At 52.2% G+C, this 21,505-nt stretch overlaps 2 protein-coding genes across 3 annotated transcripts in view; one reads left to right on the plus strand and one right to left on the minus strand.

Annotated features, from left to right (window-relative positions):
• NCAN (neurocan) overlaps positions 1–11,417 on the plus strand; it is a 21,225-nt gene extending 9,808 nt beyond the window's left edge. Inside the window, exons 8-14 of one of the 2 annotated variants that reach the window (XM_024134257.2) lie at positions 3,010–3,126; positions 4,119–4,232; positions 5,569–5,727; positions 6,866–6,948; positions 7,675–7,819; positions 8,582–8,764; positions 9,017–11,417. In XM_024134257.2, coding sequence (XP_023990025.1) covers positions 3,010–3,126; positions 4,119–4,232; positions 5,569–5,727; positions 6,866–6,948; positions 7,675–7,819; positions 8,582–8,764; positions 9,017–9,162 — 947 coding nt within the window. In that variant the 3' untranslated portion in view covers positions 9,163–11,417. The remainder of the gene's footprint in view (positions 1–3,009; positions 3,127–4,118; positions 4,233–5,568; positions 5,728–6,865; positions 6,949–7,674; positions 7,820–8,581; positions 8,765–9,016) is intronic. The other variant, XM_055091625.1, reaches the window with a different exon arrangement.
• Positions 11,418–14,805: 3,388 nt separating this feature from the next.
• Positions 14,806–21,231, minus strand: HAPLN4 (hyaluronan and proteoglycan link protein 4). Its single transcript, XM_007117005.3, has 5 exons — positions 21,208–21,231; positions 20,157–20,280; positions 19,517–19,879; positions 17,597–17,929; positions 14,806–17,206 (listed from the first exon to the last, which is right to left on the minus strand). The coding sequence occupies exons 1-5, from the start codon at positions 21,229–21,231 to the stop codon at positions 16,815–16,817; spliced, it is 1,236 nt and encodes a 411-aa protein (XP_007117067.1). The 3' UTR covers positions 14,806–16,814.
• Between the last annotated feature and the right edge of the window lie 274 nt (positions 21,232–21,505).

Here is a 21,505-nt window from a genome sequence, read left to right on the forward strand (position 1 = left end):
GTCCCCTGCATCGGCAGGCGGACTCTCAACCGCTGCTCCACCAGGGAAGCCCTTACTCCTTTTTTTTGAAGGCAAAGTGTCGTGGTGATGGAAACAGCCAATGCACGGTTTCATCACCCACCCTGTCATCTCTGGGTTGTGTCTGGGGCTGCGTCTTCTTTTCTTAGATGCCCAGGAGGCAGGTGGACCCTGGGCAGGGGCACTTGCATCAATAAAGGCTTATGCTTATTGATGACTGCCTTTGTGCTTGGGTTGGTCTGAGCACTTTACTGGAATCATCTTGGTTAATCTTTTTAATGTCCTTAAGGAACAAGTTCTAGTACGATCCTAACGTTACAGATGGGGATACTGAGGCACAGGGAAGTCAAGTGACTTGTGCAGAGGCATGCAGCTGGGGAGTGTCAAGGATAACGTTTGAATCCAGGCTGTCTGACAACAGTCTCTGTCTCAGTCACTGGGCTCTAAGATGCTTATTTCATTGACATAAAACAAAACAAAAAGCCCTGAGGTCTTGGGGAGGGGGGTAAGCTTGCCCAAGGCCAAAGGAACTAGAGAAGGAGTGGTCAGGTGGGAGGGAAACCACAAAGAAGTGTGCTAAGGAAAGTGTGTTGAGAGGAGCCCCCAGGGCCACGGCTGGATCTGTCTTGGACTTTGTTGGTTTTTCGGCTCCAGACTCAAGCCATGGGCAGCCGGGGTGGAGAGAGGCAGCCAGTGCTGGGGGAGACCTGGGCGCCTACTCACCTACTGCTTGCAGCAGAAATGCTAATGAAGCCAAAAATAAATGCAGCACCAGCAAGCGACTGAGTCACCGCCAGTCTGTGGGCAGGTGTCAGCAGCTCGGGGCACCTGGTGGGGCTTACACGTCCTGGCGCCTGGCAGCCCCACGCATGTGCCTGCACGTGCCAGGGTGGCACCAGGCACAGAAATAGCCACAGGCCTCTCTGACCATCCGTGGTGGTACACGCCACTGCCCCAGGGACTGGCTTCAGTCACTGCGGGCAGGCCAGCAGCTACCTTTATGCAGTTAGCAAGCAACTGTTGAGTGCTTGCTGTATTCTAGGCACCATGTTGAGACTGAGTCCCTTGTCCTCTGGAAAGTGACATTCTAGAACAATGCTCTAGAACTTTCCCAGTGATGGAAATGTTCTCGAGCTATGCAGTCTAATACAATAGCAACGAGCCATTGGTGGCTACTGAGCACTTGAAATGTGGCTAGTGTGACTGAGGAACTGCGTTTTAACTTTTATTCCATTTTAATTAATTTAAACTTAAATAGCTGTGCATGGCTGCCATGTGGAACATCTCCGCTCTGGGGGGAGGCATGGATAAGAAATGATGGTCCTAATAAATTATACTGGAGGTTAGAAAGTAATAAAGACAAAAGAGAAAAGTAAAGCAAGGGATGAGGGATGCCAGTGGGTGGGTTTTGGTTTCGGAAGGGGGGTTAGGATGAATTTGAGCAAGCCTGAAGGACGTGAGAGAGGAGCCATGCAGAGATCTGGGGGAAAAGCAGTTCAGGCAGACGGAATAGCTTGTACAAAGGCCCTGAGGCAGGACCGTGTTTGGTGTGTAGGAGGAAAAGGAGGGTCAGTGTGGCTGGAGCGGAGTAAGTGAAGGAGGGGGAGGAGGATCAGGCAGGGAGATATTGGGGAAGATTGCACCGGGCCCTGTGGGCTGAGGTAAGGATTTTGGCTTTTCCTATGAGGGCAATGGGGAGCCATGGAGGAGTCTAGGCAGAGGAGGGACATGACCTGACTCAGGTTTACATGGGCTCCCTCTGGCAGCTGTGGGGAGAACAACCTGTTAAGGGTGAAGGCGGAGTCCAGAAGATCAGGGAGGAGGTGACTGCTTGTCATCGTCTCAGTTTCTCGTGGGCCTCCAGACCAGGACAAAACAGAAACAAATTCTAGGTTATAGGGCCTGGAGAGAGAGCCTTAAACTGGGCTTCCAGAGCCCCGTAGGCCAATCTTGGCTCTTGCACTGTCCTGCTGAGTGGCTTTGAGCTAGGCCCTGCCCTCCTCTGGGTCTCATTTCTGGTATCTTGCAGTGGAAGGGTTGACACTGTCCTGACAAGGGATAGGGGTCATCTGGGGTACACGGGGGTTCTTGCTGTGCCCCTCCAAGACTCCAGGGTGGTCCAGAGACCACCCACCAAGGCCTCTGAGCCCCTGAGATGGGGAGGGGTGACCCTCCTGCCTCCAGGGAAACCCAGCTGAGGAATGAGAGAGGTGGACAGGGCCTCACATTCAACTCCCCCTGGATGCCCTGTCCGTGTTAAGCAATGTTGAGACCCCTCAAGAGGCCCCAGGCTGATGTACAGAGAGCCAGTCATGGCATTATGGTCAGGACTGGGAGAGCAGGATGAGCTATTTGTATTTTCATTTTGTAAATTAGGCAACTGAAATTCACAGAAGTAATTTGCCCAGGGTTCCCTAGTAAGTGGCAGAGGTAGGAATTGAACCAGCCTCTCTGACTGCACAGCCTGTGGTTGTTACTGCTATAATCCACCACTTCTCCACACTGTAACCACTGAGGTTGCCTCAGAAGAGGTTGAACCACAAGGATGAAGGAAGTGATGGTTCCCACTGGTCCCAGTGCCGTTCATACCCCATCTAGAACCTATGTCCACTTCTTTGCTCCAAAGTATGAGAAGCACAATGACCAGTTGGATATTTCTAGAAAAATGGGGACAAGTCAAGGAGGGCACTTAAACCATGTTCTATGAGAAGACTTCCTAAGAGAAGCTGCAGGAATCCCATTCTAGTTCAGTCCAAGGAAGGACTTTGCCATAGCCAGGGCATCCCACAGGTGCTTTGGCCAGTTCCCGGAAAGAGTAAGCTCATCACAGGGGCATGTGAGAGGAAGCTGGCAATCAGTTATTGGGAAGTTATAGAGGGGACTCCACAGAGAGGGGTGGAACGAGAGGGCCTTTAGGGGTCTGAGGTCTGGATTCCCTGGGAGGCAGACTTGGTGGTCTGACTCCTTCCCGTACTCCTGTCCATCCTGCAGTCCCCTCGGATCCCTGTGAGAACAACCCTTGCCTGCATGGGGGCACCTGTAAAGCCAATGGCACCATGTATGGCTGTAGCTGTGACCAGGGCTTTGCTGGCGAGAACTGTGAGATCGGTGAGTATCCCAGACTCAGGATCTGAACACAGACTTTTTGACTCAGAGCCCTGGGGTCTATCCCAGCAGCCATCCCCATGAGGATCAGGGATCACAAAATGCTGGCTTCAGATGCTCCCTTCCCCTCCCTCACTCCTTGGCTCCAGTAAATCAGCCTCAGCAACAACCATCTGAGGTTTCATCCTCAGGGCTGAGGCTCTGGTGTGCTGCCTCCCATTACTACCAGGCAGGGGTGGGGAAGGGGAAGACAAAAGGATGGTAAGGCTCAGACTCCCACCAGCAAAGGGCCCCAGGGGATCGCCTACCCTCTCCTGGGTGGGCAGGGGTATAGGCACCACCACCAGAACTGTTGGAAGCTAGCCCCAAAGCCCAACACAAGAAATATGACAAATTATGAAATTATAACAATAATTATAAATGATATAATTTCTTGAGCTCTTCCATTGACTCTACTCACAACCACCACTGTGGAGGTGCTATTATTATCACCACTTTGCAAAAAAAAAAAGAAACTGAGTCTCAGAGAGGGCAAGTGACTTGCCTGGCATTGTACATGCCTCAGGCACTATCTACACAGGGATTGGGAGAAGAGGTGCTCAACTGATTGCTCCCTGTACCTACAAACAACTTCATGATTCTGTGCAAATCCTTGTAAGTGCTCCACACTCTGAAGACCCTTCAGCTTTGACATTCTATGGGTCTGTTTGCCAGACCCACCTTCACTGTTCTGGAGTCAGGGGGAACGTCCTGCACACTCTGGTTTTCAGCCAGCCCAGTGGCATCTCCTCTCATTGATGCTAATTCACATCAGTTGTGTGAGGTTCCACCCCCTTGACCTCCAGAGTCATTGGGCCATCAGTGCAGACCACCGCTGTTGTACTCAGGTCTGGGATAGATGGTAGGGTCATGACCGCATCTTCTGCCTGGTTCTCCATGGGGACTGGGAGCCACAGGGAGGCTGACCTCTGACTCAGCCCCACCTTCCCCTCCAGATATAGATGACTGCATCTCCAGCCCCTGTGAGAATGGAGGCACCTGTATCGACGAGGTCAATGCCTTCGTCTGCCTTTGCCTCCCCAGCTACGGGGGCAGCCTCTGTGAGAAAGGTGAGTCTCTGCCGAGACCCCAGAAACAGTACCAGGAGCAGGGTTGGGTGCTGGACCACAAGCTTCCCACACATGGAGCTCCAGGTCTCTGCCTCTGGTTCCATGGCTGTGAGTCAGACAGGCAGGAGGCGAATAATTTTCTTGAGATAAAATTCACATAACATAGAATTAACCTTTTTAGAGTGTACAGTTCAGTGGCATTCAGTACATTCACAACGTTGTGCAACCACCACCTCTAGCTAGTTCCAAGACATTTTCATCAGCCCCAAAGGAAATCCTGTCCCCATTAGCCATCACTCCCCATTCCTCCCCTCCAGCCCCTGGCAACCACTAATCTACTTTCTGTCTCTATGGATTTGCCTATTTTATATGTTTCATATAAATGTAGTCATACGCGCTGTGTCTTTTTGTATCTGGCTTCTTTCACTCAGCATGATGTTTTTCAGGGTTCATCCACATTGTAGCACATGTCAGTGCTTCATTCCTTTTTATGGATGAATGGTATTCCATTGGATGGGCCACATTTTGTTTATCCATTCCTCACTTGATGGACCTTTGGTTGTTTCCCCCTTGTGGCTAATGTGAATAGTGCTGCTATGAATGTTCATGTACACGTTTTTGTTTCAATACCTGTTTTCCATTCTTTTTGTTTTTTCCCCATTCTTTTTGGTGTACCCAGGAGTAGAATGGCTGGGTCATATGGTAATTCCGTGTTTAACTTTTTGAGGAGCTGCCAGACTGTTTTCCACGGGGGCTACACCATTTTACATTCCCACCAGGAATGCACAAGGGTTCCAATTTCTCCATATCCTTGCCAGCACTTATTATTTTCCTTTTAAAAAAATATTATAGCCATCCTAGTGGGTATGAGGTGGTATCCCATTGTGATTCTGATTTGTTTTTCCTAACGATTCACGTTGTTGAGCATCTTTTCATGTGCTTGTTGGCCATTTGTATATCTTTTTGGAAGAAATGTCTATTTGAGTTTTTTCCCAGAAGGGAAATTTTAGGCCTTCCTGAGACCATTTCCTGAGGTCCCAGGATGTGGCCTGATCAGAGAATGAGACATTAGAGTTGGGATAAGAGGGGATGGGTGTAATGATCTTCCAGTTGAATCTCTTCCTGCAACAGATAAAAGAAGTGAATATGGGAGGAGGGAGGTGAAAAGGTGGGGGGACAGAGTGGGGGCTGGGGGATGGGCCCAGGGAGAGGGTTGATTTAGGCCCACAGTGACCTTGGATTGGGCCCTCTCTCTGGTGGGCCGGTGTGCTCACGGCTGGCAAGGCAGGCCTCGGCTTGAGGCCAGCGCCCTTCATGCTCCCTTTCCACCTCCCAGACACAGAGGGCTGTGACCATGGCTGGCACAAGTTTCAGGGCCACTGCTACCGCTACTTCGCCCATCGGCGGGCGTGGGAGGATGCCGAGAGGGACTGCCGCCGTCGAGCCGGCCATCTGACCAGCATCCACTCACCCGAAGAACACGGCTTCATTAACAGTAGGGACTCTGGGGTGGGCAGGGGTGGCCTTTACAGTCCCTTTGTCAGGGGATCCCCCCAGGGTCCTGAAGAACGCTACCTTTCTGAAGCTATGTTCATTAATGCAAGCCCTGACCACTTATTAATTCAAGTGTCTATTTATTCACTTGTCAGTTCATTCATTCACTTCATTCATTCTCCGACTATTTACTGAGCACCTGCTACGTGCCAGGCACTGTTCCAGGCACAGAGACACACATTGTCCTGTCCTTAGGGAGTGACGTTCTTGAAGAGGATATAGTCAAACAAGTAAATATCTAATTAAATAAGTTTATCCTAAAATTTAGCTGGTTCTCAGGGCACTGATGACAGTTAAAACAGGGCCAGGGGACAGAGGGTGATGGAGAAGCATCTGTGGTGCGGGGGATGAAATGAGGCAGGAGCAGAGATTAAGAGAAAGAGGGGTGTCCCATAAATTAAATCCAGCATTTATTGATTTACTCATTATTCCTTCTGCTCTTTTTCATCCATTTATTTATTCACATTTTCCCCATCCCATCCCCTGTTAATTCTTTAATTTGTTCATTCCCTGGTTCACTGGCTTTTTTCCTCTATGTAATCAAACACACATGCATCCAGCTGCTTCCTCCCTCCTCAGTGACTGATTGGCTCATTTAGATTCACCTGCCTGCCCTGTCCAGCCTTGCTCGCTGGCTCTCTTAGCCCCTACTCTCTCATTTCTGCAAAGATCTGACTTGTCTTTATTGTTTCCTCTGGCCTTTTGTTTAAGCCACAAATTGTGACAAGGCCAGGAGCCCAATTCCAGCCCTTTCCATGCCCCAACCCCACTCCCCAAGTATGAGGGCAGCCAGAGCCTCAGCCTGCTAGGGAATGGAGGGATGTGGCCTCCAGCCCATGCCCCCCAGGCTGGCAGAGGGGCTGGGGTCCTCCCCTCCAGCTAAAACCCCAAACTGGGGGAGGGACTCTGGGTACCCACCCCCTCCATTCTCATCTTCATCCACTTCCCCTTCCAGCCCACCTTCAGTCTGGGGAGGGGGCTGAGTCTCCCCTCCCACACCCCCCACCTGGCCTCCAGCCAGCAACCTAGGCTGGGGGAGGTGCAAGTACCCAGCCCTCAAGACACCCCACACCCCACAGGTTTTGGGCGTGAAAACACGTGGATCGGCCTAAACGACAGGATCGTGGAGAGGGATTTCCAGTGGACGGACAACACGGGGCTGGTGAGTGGTGGCAGCCTGGGGGCCTGGGTCCCTGCAGTCAGACTGTTGACTTGGGCCCTGCCTAGAATGGAGAGTTCTGGGTAAGCTGCAATGACCCGGCCCTCTGGCTTCACTTTAGTAAACTTTATATTATATCTTTTTCACCACAATTAGAAAAGAAATCCACCTCCTCTCCTCTGCCATGAGAACTGGCCCCAGCCCACTCTCTGACTACACTCGAACTGGATCAAGCAGCCCCAGCCCTCCTGGCCTCTGTTCTGTTCCTCAGACAGGACAAGCTCAGTCCTGCCTCAGGGCCTTTGCATTAGCTATTCCCTCTGCTTAGAACTCTGTTCCCTGCCTGTGTTGTTCTTATCCTTGAGTCTTCCTTCAGCTCTCCTGTTGCCTCCTCAGGGAAGCTCTCCTGGACTTCCAGTCTGAGGTCACCTTTTGTTCAACTATTTATCTAACAATGAGTGACCCATGTGGAAAACAGACTGTCAGGGAGTGAGCCGGGACAGGAGGACCAGGGAGGAGGGCACCACAGCCTCGTAGCTAGAGGAGGGTTGACTTGGACTGTAGTGGCAGCCACCCTCAGGGCAGGCAGAACAGTGCTCATTGTAGAGATGGAAACACTGAGTCCCTAAGAGTTTGAGTGGTCTGGCCAAGGGAATCCCACAGTGCCAGTGCCAGAGCCTGGGACAGGCTGCATGTCCCCTGAGCAACCCCTGCTCCTCATTCTTACAGCAATATGAGAACTGGAGGGAGAACCAGCCCGACAATTTCTTCGCGGGTGGGGAGGACTGTGTGGTGATGGTGGCACATGAGAGCGGGCACTGGAATGATGTTCCCTGCAACTACAACCTCCCCTATGTCTGTAAGAAGGGCACAGGTATGCTGCTACTCTCCCTCCCACCCCTTCTCCCCCGACCTTCCCTCCTGCCTATCACTGGTTCGTTGTTTTATTTAAGTTTGTAAATGTAGGAGTCAGTCCAGCCCAGTTTTCACTCTTCAGCACTATGTGAGGGTACCCATTTTCCCCCTACCCTTGCCAACTCTGTGTTATCAAACTTTTTGTTCTTTGTTCATCTAAGTCCTGAAAAACAGTATCTCATTGTTATCATAGTTTGCACGTCTTCGAGGATGAGAATAACCAGCTCTTCATATGTTGATAAGCTGTTTATATGTATTTGATTTCCTGTGACCTACCAGTTCATTTCCTTTGCCTAATTTTCTGTCGGTTCATTGGTCTTATTGATTTGTAAAAGCTCTTTACATATTAAGGAAACATATATATGTCTATGTATATTCTCAAGTCCCCCTTTCTCTTATACTTTTCTTCATTCTTGCTTCTGTTTCTTTGCCAAGTTTCATATCCTTTTTTCCATTCATTTGCTCAGATTATTCTTGCCTCCCATCTCCTTCATTCCCATCATGCACAAGAATTAGGGGGTGGGATGTGTCCAGGAGGTTCCTGCCCCTCAGCAGCTCCTGGTTTGGGCTCCACCCAAACCAGAAGACATTCACTTCTAGCCCTTTGAGGTCACAGCTGGGCAAAAGGTGGGACCTGTTGAGGGTTCATCTCAACAAGAGATGAAACCAGTTCGGCCCCAGTCCCATCCACTTCTTTAACTGGAGGTTCCTCTGTCCCCAGTGCTGTGTGGTCCCCCTCCAGCAGTGGAGAATGCCTTGCCCATCGGTGCCCGCAAGGCCAAGTATAATGTCCATGCCGCTGTACGTTACCAGTGCGACGAAGGATTTGCCCAGCACCATGTGGCCATCATCCGATGCCGGAGCAATGGCAAATGGGACCGGCCCCAAATTGTCTGCACCAAACGTAAGTGGCTTCCCCCAGACACCCCAACAAAAGTTTCCAGCTACTTGTAGTCTCCAATTAAGCATCTCATGACTACACACATTGATCTGGTTGAATGTCCGCCTGATAATACGGCCTTGCAGATAAGTGAGAACTTACTAGCTTGCCTGGTGTTCCCTCCATTTCCCCCTCCCCCGAGGAAGCCTGTTCCATCAGGCCACCCACCTCTCATCGGCTTTTGCCACGTCCCTGTCGTCCCTCACTTCCCTGCAGCCAGACGATCCCATCGGATGCGGCGACACCGTCACCACCACCAACACCACCACCAGCATCACCACCACAAATCGCGCAAGGAGCGCAGAAAACACAAGAAGCACCCAGCAGAGGACTGGGAGAAGGAAGAAGGGAATTTCTGCTGAAGAACCAGGCAAAAGAAAGCACAATCCCCTTCCCACACCTCCCCTGGAGCCTTCACGTGGGGAGGCAGAGCCCAGAGAGAAACAGGAGGGTCCGGAAGCCCCTGAGTCCCAAACCACATCCCCCCATACCTAACCATTTGTAAAAAGCTCCTCTCTCCTTTTTCTTACGTATACAAGGTCCTCTTGGCAGGTGTAGCCATGTGTCTGAAAAGTCAGTTCTAGTCAGGCTGAACTCTGGGAGCATCTCTCAGTGGAGGGAAGCACGATCGGCAAACATCATTCTTTGCACTGGTTTAGTCTTTTGTTGGCAAGGCTGACTGCCAGTTTTGGAAATAAGGCTTTGATAAGGGTGCAAGCGTGTGTGTTTGGATTCGCACTAAGGAATTGCTTTTACCACCAGAGATTCAGATTTAGTAAACTGTCAGATGTCCTAAATGCAGGCTGAAGCCTATAGTGAAGGTCACTGGCTTTGGGAGTAGAAAATTACATGGACACACACTGCTTGAACTTGATGACTGCTCTTCCTTCACCTTGGACTTCAGCCTAAGTCAGTCCTTAGTCTTGGTGGATGAGCTGAGTGTGGAATTCCTATGTACTGAATTTTAGTAATGTTTTTAGAACAACATCCCTCCGTGTCCTCAGAGTTAGGGGTCAGAATAGTCAGAGAAATTTGTGGGCAATGAAGGGAAGCTGTATTGCTTGTCCTCCTAGGTCTAGTCCAGTGCTGAGATTTGGTGGTTCTGCATGTGTGGTGAATTACACACACACACACACACACACACACACACACACACACACACACACACACAGATGAGAGGGTGTTTAGGGCTCAATGAACCCAGATTTCTTCCCCCTCCATCTCTCAGGGAGACAAAGAACCTCCTTCCTGGGCCAAGGAGGTGCCAAGTTTTCTAGCTTGGTGCCCATATCCAACCCTCTAGCAGACATTGGTAGTGCCCCTGCCATGGGTCCCACCCCTAACCCTACTCTATCCCTGTCTCCTCCATTCATCGCCTGGTGGACTAGAAATGCTTAAAACTTGAAGTAGTGACATCTACCTGCGGTCATGTAGAGAGATGTGCAGTGTTAAAACTGAAACACGCACACACACATTTTTCTCTTAGTTTTTTAATTTTTTAAGCGGTAAAGAACTCACCTTGCCTTCCTCCCCAGAATCTGAAACCTGTAAAAACTTTCCCCAAGCCAGAAGTTGGGATTCAGCTTCCTGATCCCTGGTAGGAAAGATCCACAGCTTTTCCTCCATGTCCTTTGTCCACTCAACCTCTCTGGTCTGGGTAACATCTGTGGATTAGTGTTAAAAACCACAGTGGAGAGTGGCCCTCTGCAGGAAAGAAAAATAAGCAAATATACAGTCCATCTAAGGGTTCAGTAGAGAAAGAAATGTGTTGGCTGAGCCTGTATCCCTCCTGGGAAGTACTAATCATAGTTGACAACTCTGGAGTAGGTACCATGCTAAGGACTTACACACACTGCCTCCGTGAATCTTCTCAACAGCCCAGTGACTTAGGAACCATTATTTTCCCATTTTACACAAGACAAAACTGAGGCTCAGATAAGAGAAAGGCACTGGCTTGCAAGACAGGAATAAGGATTCGGTCCTGCCTCTGGCTGACGCCAAACCCTGCTCTCTATTTTGGGGGGGAAGGAATTGAAACATAATCATGCTCTAACACACAGGAAGATTTAGGAAAAGATTGAGAAGTGCAAAGTAGACCTGCATCCTTGACCATGGTCTTTAGTGTTCCCTGCTGTAGACATTATCCACTGTTCCATGTTATGGTTATTGCTGAGAAAACCCAGGGATATAGGTTTGCCTTCTAGGTTTGATAATTCCTCTTGGTTTAAGAAATATAAAAACAATAACACATCTTCAGTCATCCATGTCACAAGAGAATTTTCCTTTGTTTGGAGTGGGGGGCTCTGGGGATGCAACTTTTTTGGGGGTGTCTTGGTTTATGCTCCTTACCCTTGACCACCTCAGCCCCTTGCCCTGCCCCCACCCCAGCTCCATGGTGGGAGGGGGCTCTGATATTTTCTAAGGTGGGTGGTTTGTCTTTTGGTCTTTCCCTTTGAGATGTGCGTGTGTGTTTGCGTGTGAGTGTGTGTGCGCGTGAACAGCTTTGGATTCTGTTGGTTATGCTGTCAGCTGCAGTGTTCCGTGGGTCTGTGGTATCTGACACTATGGACATTAATGTACTCCTTGGACATTTTAATAAAATTTTTTAACAGTTCAACCTGCCTCCTGACACCTTCCTTCATTCATTCACTCAGCAAGGACTTACTGGGCAGCTATTATATGCCGTGTACTGTGCTGGGTGCTGGGGAGATAGTGGTGGACAGAACAGTTGTGACCCCTGGGAGGTGGTCAGGGGAGGCTTCCTAGAGGAGGTGAATGGAATCTAAAGGATGAATAGCATTAACCAGACAAAGAAGGGAAGAAAGGAAGAGAGTTTCAGGCAGAGGGAAGAGTAAAAGTGGAAATCTTCTTGCAGAAGGGAACATGGTTCATTTGAGAAACAGCAAAGAGTCCGTAGTGGCTGGAGCGGAGTGACAGAGGTAGACAGTGGAGGGAGATGAGGTCAGAGAGGCAGAGGATGGATCACTCAGGGAAATATGGGCTGTAATGAGAAGTTTGGGCTTTATTCTAAAGCAACAGTGGCAACAAACAACATAAACAAGGTCAAAGGCGAATGCCAAGCTTGGAAACAATTCTTCAAATCAGAGATAAAGGAATTTTGCCTTATTATATAAAGAGCTCCTACAAATCAATACGAAAAAAACCCCAATAATCCAATAGCCAAATGGGCACAGGATATGAACAAAAAGCTCAAAGAAAAGGAAATACAGATGGCTCTTAAACTACAACATATGCTCAACAAAATAATACACAATTTTCAGATCACCAAGATACACAAATAAGGACATATAAATAAAAGGGAATAAACAAATCTCACAAGAGAGGGGCCTTGCATATTTCAACGATGACAATGTACCTGAACTGAGAATGATTTATGATTTACTCAACTGCCTGCATCTAAAGTCAAAGCGGAGGATAGTCAGCTTCATATAACAGGTGAATTGCAAGTGACAACCACAATGAGATATTATTTTTCACCTATCAGGTTGGCTCAGGTAACAAGTGATAACACATGATGCTACTGAGGATGTATGGAAATAGGCAAGTACATCTGTTACTGATGGGCTATAAATTGGCCTCACCTCTAAGAAGAGTTGGAGATCACTAACAAAACGGCAAGTTTTGACCCCTTGATCAAACAATTCCTGCTATCATCCTCCAGTTATACTTGCACTTATGTGATGACCATGGTACTTATTACTAACAGCAAAATATGGGAAACAATGTAAGTGTCCACCATTAGGAGACCGATTACAAAGATTATGGTGCATCCAAACAGTGACTACTTTGCTAACCTTCAAAAGAATGCTGGTGGGGGAAGGCGGCGGATTTTTACATGCTGAAGGAAACCAGTCCCCAAATATATTGTTAAATAAGAGTTACTTTAAAAGTGTATATGAGGGCTTCCCTGGTGGCGCAGTGGTTAAGAATCCACCTGCCAATGCAGGAGACACGGGTTCGAGCCCTGGTCCGGGAAGATCTCACATGCCACGGAGCACCTAAGCCTGTGCGCCACAACTACTGAGCCTGCGCTCTAGAGACCGCAAGCCACAACTACTGAAGCCCGTGCACCTAGAGCCCACGCTCCGCAACAAGAGAAGCCACCGCAACGAGAAGCCCGCGCACCGCGACAAGAGTAGCGCCTGCTCGCCACGACTAGAGAAAAGCCCGAGCGCAGCAACGAAGACCCAATGCAGCCAAAAATAAATAAATAAGTAAACTTATAAAATAAAGTATATATGGCACACAAATGTTCATAGCAGCCTTATTCACAATAGCCAAAAGGTGGAAACAACCCAAATATCCGTTAACTGATAAAAGAATAAACAAAATGTGATATATATACATATATATGAACATTATTCAGCCATAAATATTATACTGAGTGAAAGAAGCTAGACACAAAAGGACACATACTGTAGGATTCCACTTATACAAAATGTCAAGGCTAGGCAAATCCACAGAGATGGGAAGTAGATTAACAGTTGTCAGGGCATGGAGTGCGGAGAGAGGAATGGAGAGTGATTGCTTAATGAGTATGGGATTTTCTTTGGGGTGATGAAAATGATAGGGGTGGTTGAACAACACTGGGAATGTACTAAATGCCACTAAATTGAAGACTTTAAAATGTTTACAATGGTGAATTTCATATTACGTGAAGTTTTACAATGTAAAAAATATATGTTGCATGTTTTCATTTGTGTAGAAGTGGGGGGAAAACAATATATGCATGTTTGATTGAACGAATATAAGACATCTTTTGAAGGACATGTAAGAAATTTTAGATGTCTCTGAGAAGTGCACTGGGTGCTGGAAGACAGGAGTGAGACATTTTTCTGAATAACTAGCTTCAGGAGTGGCTCTACCCTGGTTGCCATCCTTAGGTCTCCTCCAGGTGGCCCCTCGAAGACCTCCGCTCCAACAGTGCAGAGACCCAGCAGAAAGAGGGTTCCCTTGGTCCTACTGGTCCGTCAAAATCCCAGGCAGTCTCATTGGTCTGCCTGGGTCCATGTCCACCCCTGGACCAATTAGGGTTGCCCGGGAAGATGAGCCACAGCACTCATTGTCCAGTGGGATCAGCCCCTCTGACTCACAGAACGAGAGGAGGGAAACGAGGCAAAATCAGGATGCTGGAACCCATGGAAGGGAGAAAGGATGTCAGCAGGAAAAAGGCGGGATGAAAGAAATCTCATGCACTCATCTCCAGAAGAATGCCCCTACCATTCCTCTAGTCAAGGAAGCTAAGACACGGCTGGAGCCCAAGGCAGTCTAACCAAGGGACTGGACCCTGGCTTCAGATGAGTGGCTGGAATCTCTAGGAGTTCTGTCCCATCTGACATTGAAGCATGAGCAGTTAAATCGACCATCCCACTTCTGCAACCATATCAGACATTTACACCTTTTTCCTCTTCTCCCTTCCTTTGTATGCCCGAAACTTTCAATACTCCTCGGCCCACACTCTCCCTACCCCCACCTCCACACCCACCCCAGGGAAAATTTGCAACTTCTCTGCCTTCCTGATGCAGGAACTCAACACCCAGTTTCACACACTTCATTCCCAGGGGATTGAGAGGAAGCACTGGATTGGTTAGTGACCCAATTAGGACAGGGCTGAGAAGGGCCAGACCCATGGGAGGTGGCTCAAGGGACAGAGTGAGGGAAGGACGATGGGGGGGAAGGGAGGGGAGAGAGACTGGGGAGAGGGAATGGTCCTGAGGAATGAGAGGAGACACTTCCCAACCGAATCACCAAGCACCCCCAGCTGAAATACATTTTGTCCACCAAAGTGCATTTTTGAAGTAACTACCCACGAGCTGTCTCATTTTCTCATTCGTCAAAAAGAAAAATTTATTGAGCCCCTGCTGTACACTTTGCACTCACTGGGACCTTAGAACAGCCTTGATACAGAGGAGGAAATAGGTTCAGGGGTTTTGTCACTTGGTCATAGAGGCAGGATTCGAACCCAGGCACACCTGGTTCCAAAACCCACAGATGGGTTTCCTGGAGATGGATGTGACAATATGGAGGGCTCCAGGAGGGACCCCAGTGCCACTCCAAGGCAAGACCTCGAAACTGGGGTCTCCAAAAGCTGGGGTGGCCTTGTTCATGGACAGTCTCCCTGAGCTAGCTGTTAACACTGGGGAGTTTGGGTCCTGACTTCTTAGCACAAATTGCCCTTTAGAACATGGAGCTCAGAGAGGATTTTGAGGTTTAAAGGCAATTCAACCTCTCCTGGATCTCTAAGAAGGAAAATGTGGGGGGGAGGGAGGTTAGAAAAGGAGAGAGGAACTCAGTGAGAACGGGGATGTGGTCTCAGAGAGGAAGCCGGGAGCCTAGTGCTTGCACAGCACAGAGAGTAGGGGCACGCCAGAGCCTCAGTTTGTTCATCTGGGTGCTGCAAGGGTGTCTCGTGCACAGCTGTTGTCTGGGATATAGTTAGCGTGCAAACGGAGGATATCCAGCAGCTCCAGAAGTCCACCTGGGTCTGAGATGCTGCCAGGAGCTGGGCCCGTCTGGTGAAGGGGCAGCCATTAAGCCCCATGGGGCACAGTTTCGGGCCCACGGTAAGAAGTTCCTGAGAACTGGGAAGTCAGTTGTCCTGGGGACGACGTTGACAGTCTCTATGGTGACAGTTTGGAGGGGCGGGCCCTACCGACAAGGAAAAGCCTAGGGGGACAGGTGTTCTGTTATCTCAGACACCGGAGTGTGGTCTCCATGGCAACAGCTGGGGGGGTGTCCAAGCCGCTTGGGGGCGGGGCTTGGAGGGCAGCAAGGAGCTGGGGCACCCTGCGGAAAGGAGCAGCCTGTTTCCATGGTGAGAGCTGGAGAACCGAATGTTGGGTCACTCTCAGGACAGTTAGGGGACAGGGTGGTCTCCATGGCTGTTGGTCAGGGTGAGGACAGTGGGAGTGAAGTTGTAGGTCTCTGGGGTGAAGGTGGGTGAGATAGTAAACGTGCGGTGTCCATGGTTACAGCTGGAGGAGGGAGGCACTAACTCCATGGGTGTGACTGATGAAGGAAGGGCTGTGTGACTCTAGGTGACAGGTAGAAGCTGGGCTGGTCGCCTTGGTAACAATGGGAAGTGGGGCAGCTTCTCTCTATAGTGAATGACATAGATTTTACAGGTCTCTGGGCCTGGGAGATGGTCTCTTAGGTGACAGCCAGGAAAGGGGCCGTCAGGTGAAGACGGATTTGCTCCCTCAGAGAGATACCTAAGGGATGGGCCACGGCTGCCAGTAATGCGAGCCAGCTGGGGCGTGTCAATCTGTCTTAACAGTGACAGACAAGGGTGGTCTCCCCTGAAACTGGAGGGGTGGAGCTGTTCTCCACAGTGACCTGGGGACACGGCCTGTTACTATGGAAACTGGGGGACTCGTGGGAGAAGGGGGGAGAATGGGAGTAACCAATCTCCAGGTCACCCTAGAGGAGAGGACAGGAGCCCACAGTCTTCATGTGACCACGGTGGCATGGTCAACTGACAAACTCTGAGGTTTCTGGTTTCTCTACAGGTGATAGGGTGGAGGGTTCAGTGTCCGGATGACCTTAGGGGACCAGTCTTCAGTCTCCAGGGAGATGCATAGGACGTGTGCCCAGTCTCCAGATAATCCCGGGGGTCCAGCCTCCAGGCGACCTTGGGGGTAGTTCCAGAAGACCACGCGAGACGTTTCCAGTGTTCAGGAGACCTCGGGTTCTGTTGGTTTCCAGTGGTTCTCAGAGGGTGTGCCCTGTCTCCTGGAGAAAGTTGGGAGAGGAGAGTAATCCACTGTCCAGGAGAGGCGGGGCTTGGTCGATTTCCAGGGGACTTGGCTCCCGGGACTGGCCAGACTCTGGGGACCTCAGAGGGTGTGGCCAGGGTTTAAGGACCGCAGGAGGCCTGGTCAACTTGCAGGGCACCACAGGGTGCATGGCCAGTCTCCAGGGGTGTGGTCCATCTCCAAGTGGCCGTAGGGCACTCGGCCAGCCGCCAAGCGCCCCAGTGGTCCACGGCCCGGGCCTAGACGCGCAGCGGGGTCCAGGCGGCGGGGTCTCGCGCGCCTCCAGCCCACCCGCCGCCTCCGGCCCAGCCCCAGCCCCAGCCACCAGGTGCCGGGTCCGGTGCACCAGGCGCGCGGTAGCAGTAGACGCCGAAGAGGCGGCGCGTGGCGTCAGGAAAGCCGAGGCTGCGCACACCCGGCCGGCGGCCGCCGCAGCGCGCGCGCGGGTTCACGATGGGGTAGCGTGCGCTCCCGTCCGCCAGCCAGCCTGCGGTGCAGCGGTCCAGCAACTGCAGCTTCCACGCGGCGAACAACTGCCCCACCTTGGCCACGGCCGCTCCGCGCGCCGCGCACGCGCGCGCTGCTCCCGCGAAGGGCAAGGGCCGCAGCGGCTTCAGGAAGAACACGCGCCCTGCAGGGGGGTGGGGAGGAGTGGTTAGGGCCGCTCTTGGGACCCGGCTTCCTCGGGATTCAGGACACCCTCCCGCTTGCAGCCTAGGACCTCAGCCTCAGGGCTCAGAAACACCCCCTCCCCTGCAGCCCGGGACCACAGCTTCGGCTAGAGCAGTGCTGGTGCCAGGCGATGTTTGATTGCCGTGCCTAGGCAGTACTAGGGAAGGGATCTCCTGGTTCGGACCTCCAAGGGAGAGTGTGGAGAGGAAGGACAGGGAGAGAGACCTGGGCGGAGTGGGAAAGAGTCTGAGAGGGAGGGGTATCTGTGTGGGGGTGGGGTCTCATACGTGGGGCGGGGCCCGGGCCAGCGGAGGGCAGGACCTTCCTCCCAGGGGTGGAGCCTACGCACCCGGGAGGTTGGATGTGAAGCAGAAGGCGTCGTAGAGTTCCTCGGCGTTCTGGCGGTAACCGTAGTTGCGCACACCCCCCGAAGCTCCGCCGCCAGCCCCGGCGCTCCCGGTCCCGCCCAGGCCGCCGCAGGGCTCCCGGGGCTGGCTCACCGGGTACTGCACCGAGCCGTCGCGCAGCCAACCCGCGTTGCACCAGTCCAGGCCGTCGCGCCAGGCCGCGTGCAGCTGCTCAGCCGACGCCAAGATGCCGTCCTGTTCAGCGCACGCGCGTTGCGCCTCCGTGAAGGTCAGCTTGTAGCGGCCTCCACGCGGGTGGTAAGGGAAGACTACGCCTGAGAGGATACACGAGGGTCAGCTCGGACCCCCCATCTCTCACCCACCTACCTGACATCTGTGGTGCCGTGTGACTCTTCAACCTAGACCTTTCAGGCCATCCCTCACTATGGCCTCAGAGCTGACCATGCCTTTCCCCAGTTCACACCCCTCATACTCCCTTTGCCTTAAGCTTGGGATTCACTTGACCCTCCCCCCTGACATACTTAATCATGTCCACCTCCTTTCCACCACTGGAGACCTTTGTTCATGTTCTTTCCACCTTTCCACCTGTCGAACTACGCTATTCATCCTTCAAAACCCAGCTCCCACAACCTTCCTCCATTCAGTTCTACGTGCTTGTGACATTCTTCCAGCATTGGGACCTTCCTTCTTGTCAAATCCTGAGCCCACAAAACTGACTCCCTCACACTGGGAGCCCACGAAAGTTTGACCCTGGGCAAAGACCTCTTTGATCTCCAGCATTGTCCAGGACAATTCCCATTGGTTTCCCTTCTACCTTCAGTTCTTATAACTCGTCCCTCTTCAGAATCACAGTCAGCTCACTAGCGTTCTGTGTGTCTGTGTTTGTGGGCTGGACCTTGGGGGTGCAGGTGCAGATGCTTCTCTCAGCAGATGCAGGAAGGATCAAACAGGAGCCAGAGAGAAGAGCTGGAGCCTGACAGACTAGAGTGACAGTCCTGGCTCTGCCACTCACTGGTAGGTGCCCCGGTCAAGGCTCTAACCTCTCTGAGTCAGTTGCCCCTCTCTGAGTAATACCGTCTCCCTCAGGGTTTTTGGGAAAACTAAATGAAAGCTCAGAGAGCTCTTCAACCAAACTCCTGGCACAGAGAAAACACCCAATAAAGGAGAGCTGCTTCTATTATTGTTGTTGTTATTTGCTATTGTTGGGAAGTTCAGCAAGTGAGGGCTCTGAAATCTCTCTAGCATCTTCTGAGGTGGAGTGAAGAAGGCAAACCACATGGGAGGGAATTCTTCAGAGAGAAACCCTACTTCCCTGCTCCACAGTTAGCCAATCAGAGCATCCCGTCTCCCAGGCACAGTGATTGGCCCATGGATAGGCAAATGACTCAAGCTGAGCCAATGAAGGACAACTCTGGGACTCTAGCTAGCACTCCTAGGAAATCAGTTGCCAAGCTGGGACGGTGGAAGCCTGGCACCACTTTTTGGTTCCATCAGGGGAAACTTGTCCAAGGAAAGCCCACCCAGGGAAACAGAGCTGAAGGAAGGATTTCTGACATGATGTGAATGCCTGGATCTCACTGTGCTTGGATCCTACCAAAGGGTTTCCCAATGTCTTCACTATTGACATTTTGGACTGGATTATTCTTTGCTGTGGAGAGACTGTCCTGTGTGTTGTGGGCTGTTTACAGCATCCCTGGTCTCTACCCACTATATCACCACAACCTACTTCTAGATATTGCCAATCTCCCCGGGTAGCAAAATCACCCCAGATCAGAACCATTATCCTACCCCAGCAAGCCACTGAATTCCTTCCGGCCAACTTGATTTGATTTCTGTCCTTTGCAATACCCTCCTCTCTTCTCCCTTAGAAATGAGCCTCATTCTGCCCACAGGCTAGTCACCTTCCAGGTCCAGCTTGACCATGCCAGTGTCATCCTCCAGCTCGTTGGTGACCTCGCACTCATAGCGCCCATAATCCTGCAGCGTGACGTTTCGGAGAACCAGGGAGGCATCCCCGGGCCCATCGCCCTGCAGCTCAGCCCGCCCGCGGTAGCTGCCAAACGCCCGGTGCTGGGCACCCAGCGCCACGAAGACATCGGCAAAGGCCAGCGGGTCCACCACCTTGGTCCACTTGAGGCGGACGCTGTCGTGGCCGTGGGCGGCTGCCTCGTAGTGGTAGCGGCAGGGCAAGACGATGGTGCCACCCCGGTGGCTGACCACCTGTCCCGGCGCTGTCTGCACCACCACCGAGCCCGACTCCCCTTCTATGGGCAACCAAAGAGGGTTAAGAAGAGGTTCTAGGGGCGGGGCAGGGGAACCTGGGGAGGGGGACCCAGGGAAAGGGATGTGGGAAGAAAACTTGGGTGAGGATCAGGAGATCAGAAGGGTAAAGGGGCTCCGTAAGGGGACTAGGGAGGGGGCGGGGACTGTGGCCATCAGGACCGCCCAGCACCCTCCGTCCTCCCCGCTCCGTGCACCCTGGTGATCCTACTTGGCCACGGCTTCTTCGGGGCAGGATCCGCTTCCACGGCCCTGACTCACCCAGCACGTGCACGACCTTCTTCCGGCCGTGCTGCGCTTCCGCGGCGCCGGCGAACAGCAGGACTCCCCATGCAGCTGCCCAGAGCGCCCCGCGACCGCGACCGCGGGCCGCCGCAGCACACACCTGGGGGCACGCAGCGCTCAGTCCAGCCTCCTGGCCTTTGCCTTTCAGAAGACTAACTCCCTGGCCTTCCTCCCCCGCGGCGAGGACTTCTTACATGCCCAGGTCCCCAGCCCAGCCAGGATCCCAGAGGACTCCCCCAAGGGGAGGGCTAGCAGACCCTCCCACCCACAGATCCCCCCACTCTCCCAGGATCTCACACACTTGCCCTTGGGCAAAGCCCACGCCCCTGGACTCACTCTCCCTTAGTTCTGCACGGGCAACCCACCTGACCCCCTGACCCCAACACCAGAGCCTCGGGAGCCCCGCACCCTTCCCTCTCTCTCTCTCTTTTCTGGCCCAGGCCAAGGATTGGGGAGGAGGGAGGAGGGAGGAGGAACGGCAGCGGCAAGGTTATCCGTGCGCCAGGAGACTGCAGCAAAGCCGTGCAGGTGGGGGTGGCAGGGCGAGGGGTTGGTAGAGGCAGAGAGGGGGAGGCACACAGAAAGAGGGCGAGAACAGGGAAAGAGACTGAGACAGAGAGCAAGGCAGGGAGAGATGGAGACAGAAGGAAAGTGTCACAGACAGAGGAAGGAAAGATGGAGAGGGACAGAGATAGAGAGGGAGAGACAGAGACTTCAAGAGAGAAAGGAGAGAGAGCAAGAGGGAAAGAGACACAGAGAAGAGGGAGACATGGGGGTAGGGAGAGACAGAGAGACTCAGAGAGAGGGAGAGAAAAGGGACCCCCCCCCAAAAAAAAGAGGGAGAGAAAAGTAGGGAGAGACATAGAATAAGAGAAGGAGAAGCAGAGAGGGAGAGAGTGGGAGGGAAAGAGATACAAGGTGAGAGCCAGAGAGATGGGAGAGACGAGAAGGAGAGAGGGACTGAAGAGAGAAACACTGAGGGATGTAGATCAGAGACACAGAGACAGAATCCCAGAGAAGGACCTACCGAACCCACAGCCCCACTCACCATGCTGCCGGTGCGGCCCCCCACCAGCGGCCCCTATGTGCCGGGACTGCCCTCCCCGCACACCCAGGAAGGACTGGGCAGGTCCCTGCAGGCGGCGCAATCCCGGCGTCTGCCTGCAAGGGGAGGAGGGAGGTGGATGGGGGGGGGCCTTTAAAGGGGACGTGGTGGCGCCTGCTGGGGGAGAGGTGATGATGGGCACAGACAGAGGAAGCACTGCCCTGAGCAGTGAGTTCAGAGCCAGGTCCCAACCTCCCTGCTGGCTGACCTGGGGCCACCG

The sequence above is a fragment of the Physeter macrocephalus genome, chromosome 2 (genome assembly GCF_002837175.3).
Source record: "Physeter macrocephalus isolate SW-GA chromosome 2, ASM283717v5, whole genome shotgun sequence".
In the NCBI taxonomy this organism is placed as follows: Eukaryota; Metazoa; Chordata; class Mammalia; order Artiodactyla; family Physeteridae; genus Physeter; species Physeter macrocephalus.

Bases quoted from the DNA above. Each gene is read 5' to 3' on its own strand.
- HAPLN4 (XM_007117005.3), bottom strand. From the start codon at position 21,231: ATGGTGAGTGGGGCTGTGGGTTCG. The intron at 19,880-20,156 runs GTGAGTCAGGGC...GGTTGCCCATAG, and splicing joins GAAGGTCGTGCACGTGCTGG to AAGGGGAGTCGGGCTCGGTG. The intron at 17,930-19,516 runs GTGACTAGCCTG...GTATCCTCTCAG, and splicing joins GGTCAAGCTGGACCTGGAAG to GCGTAGTCTTCCCTTACCAC.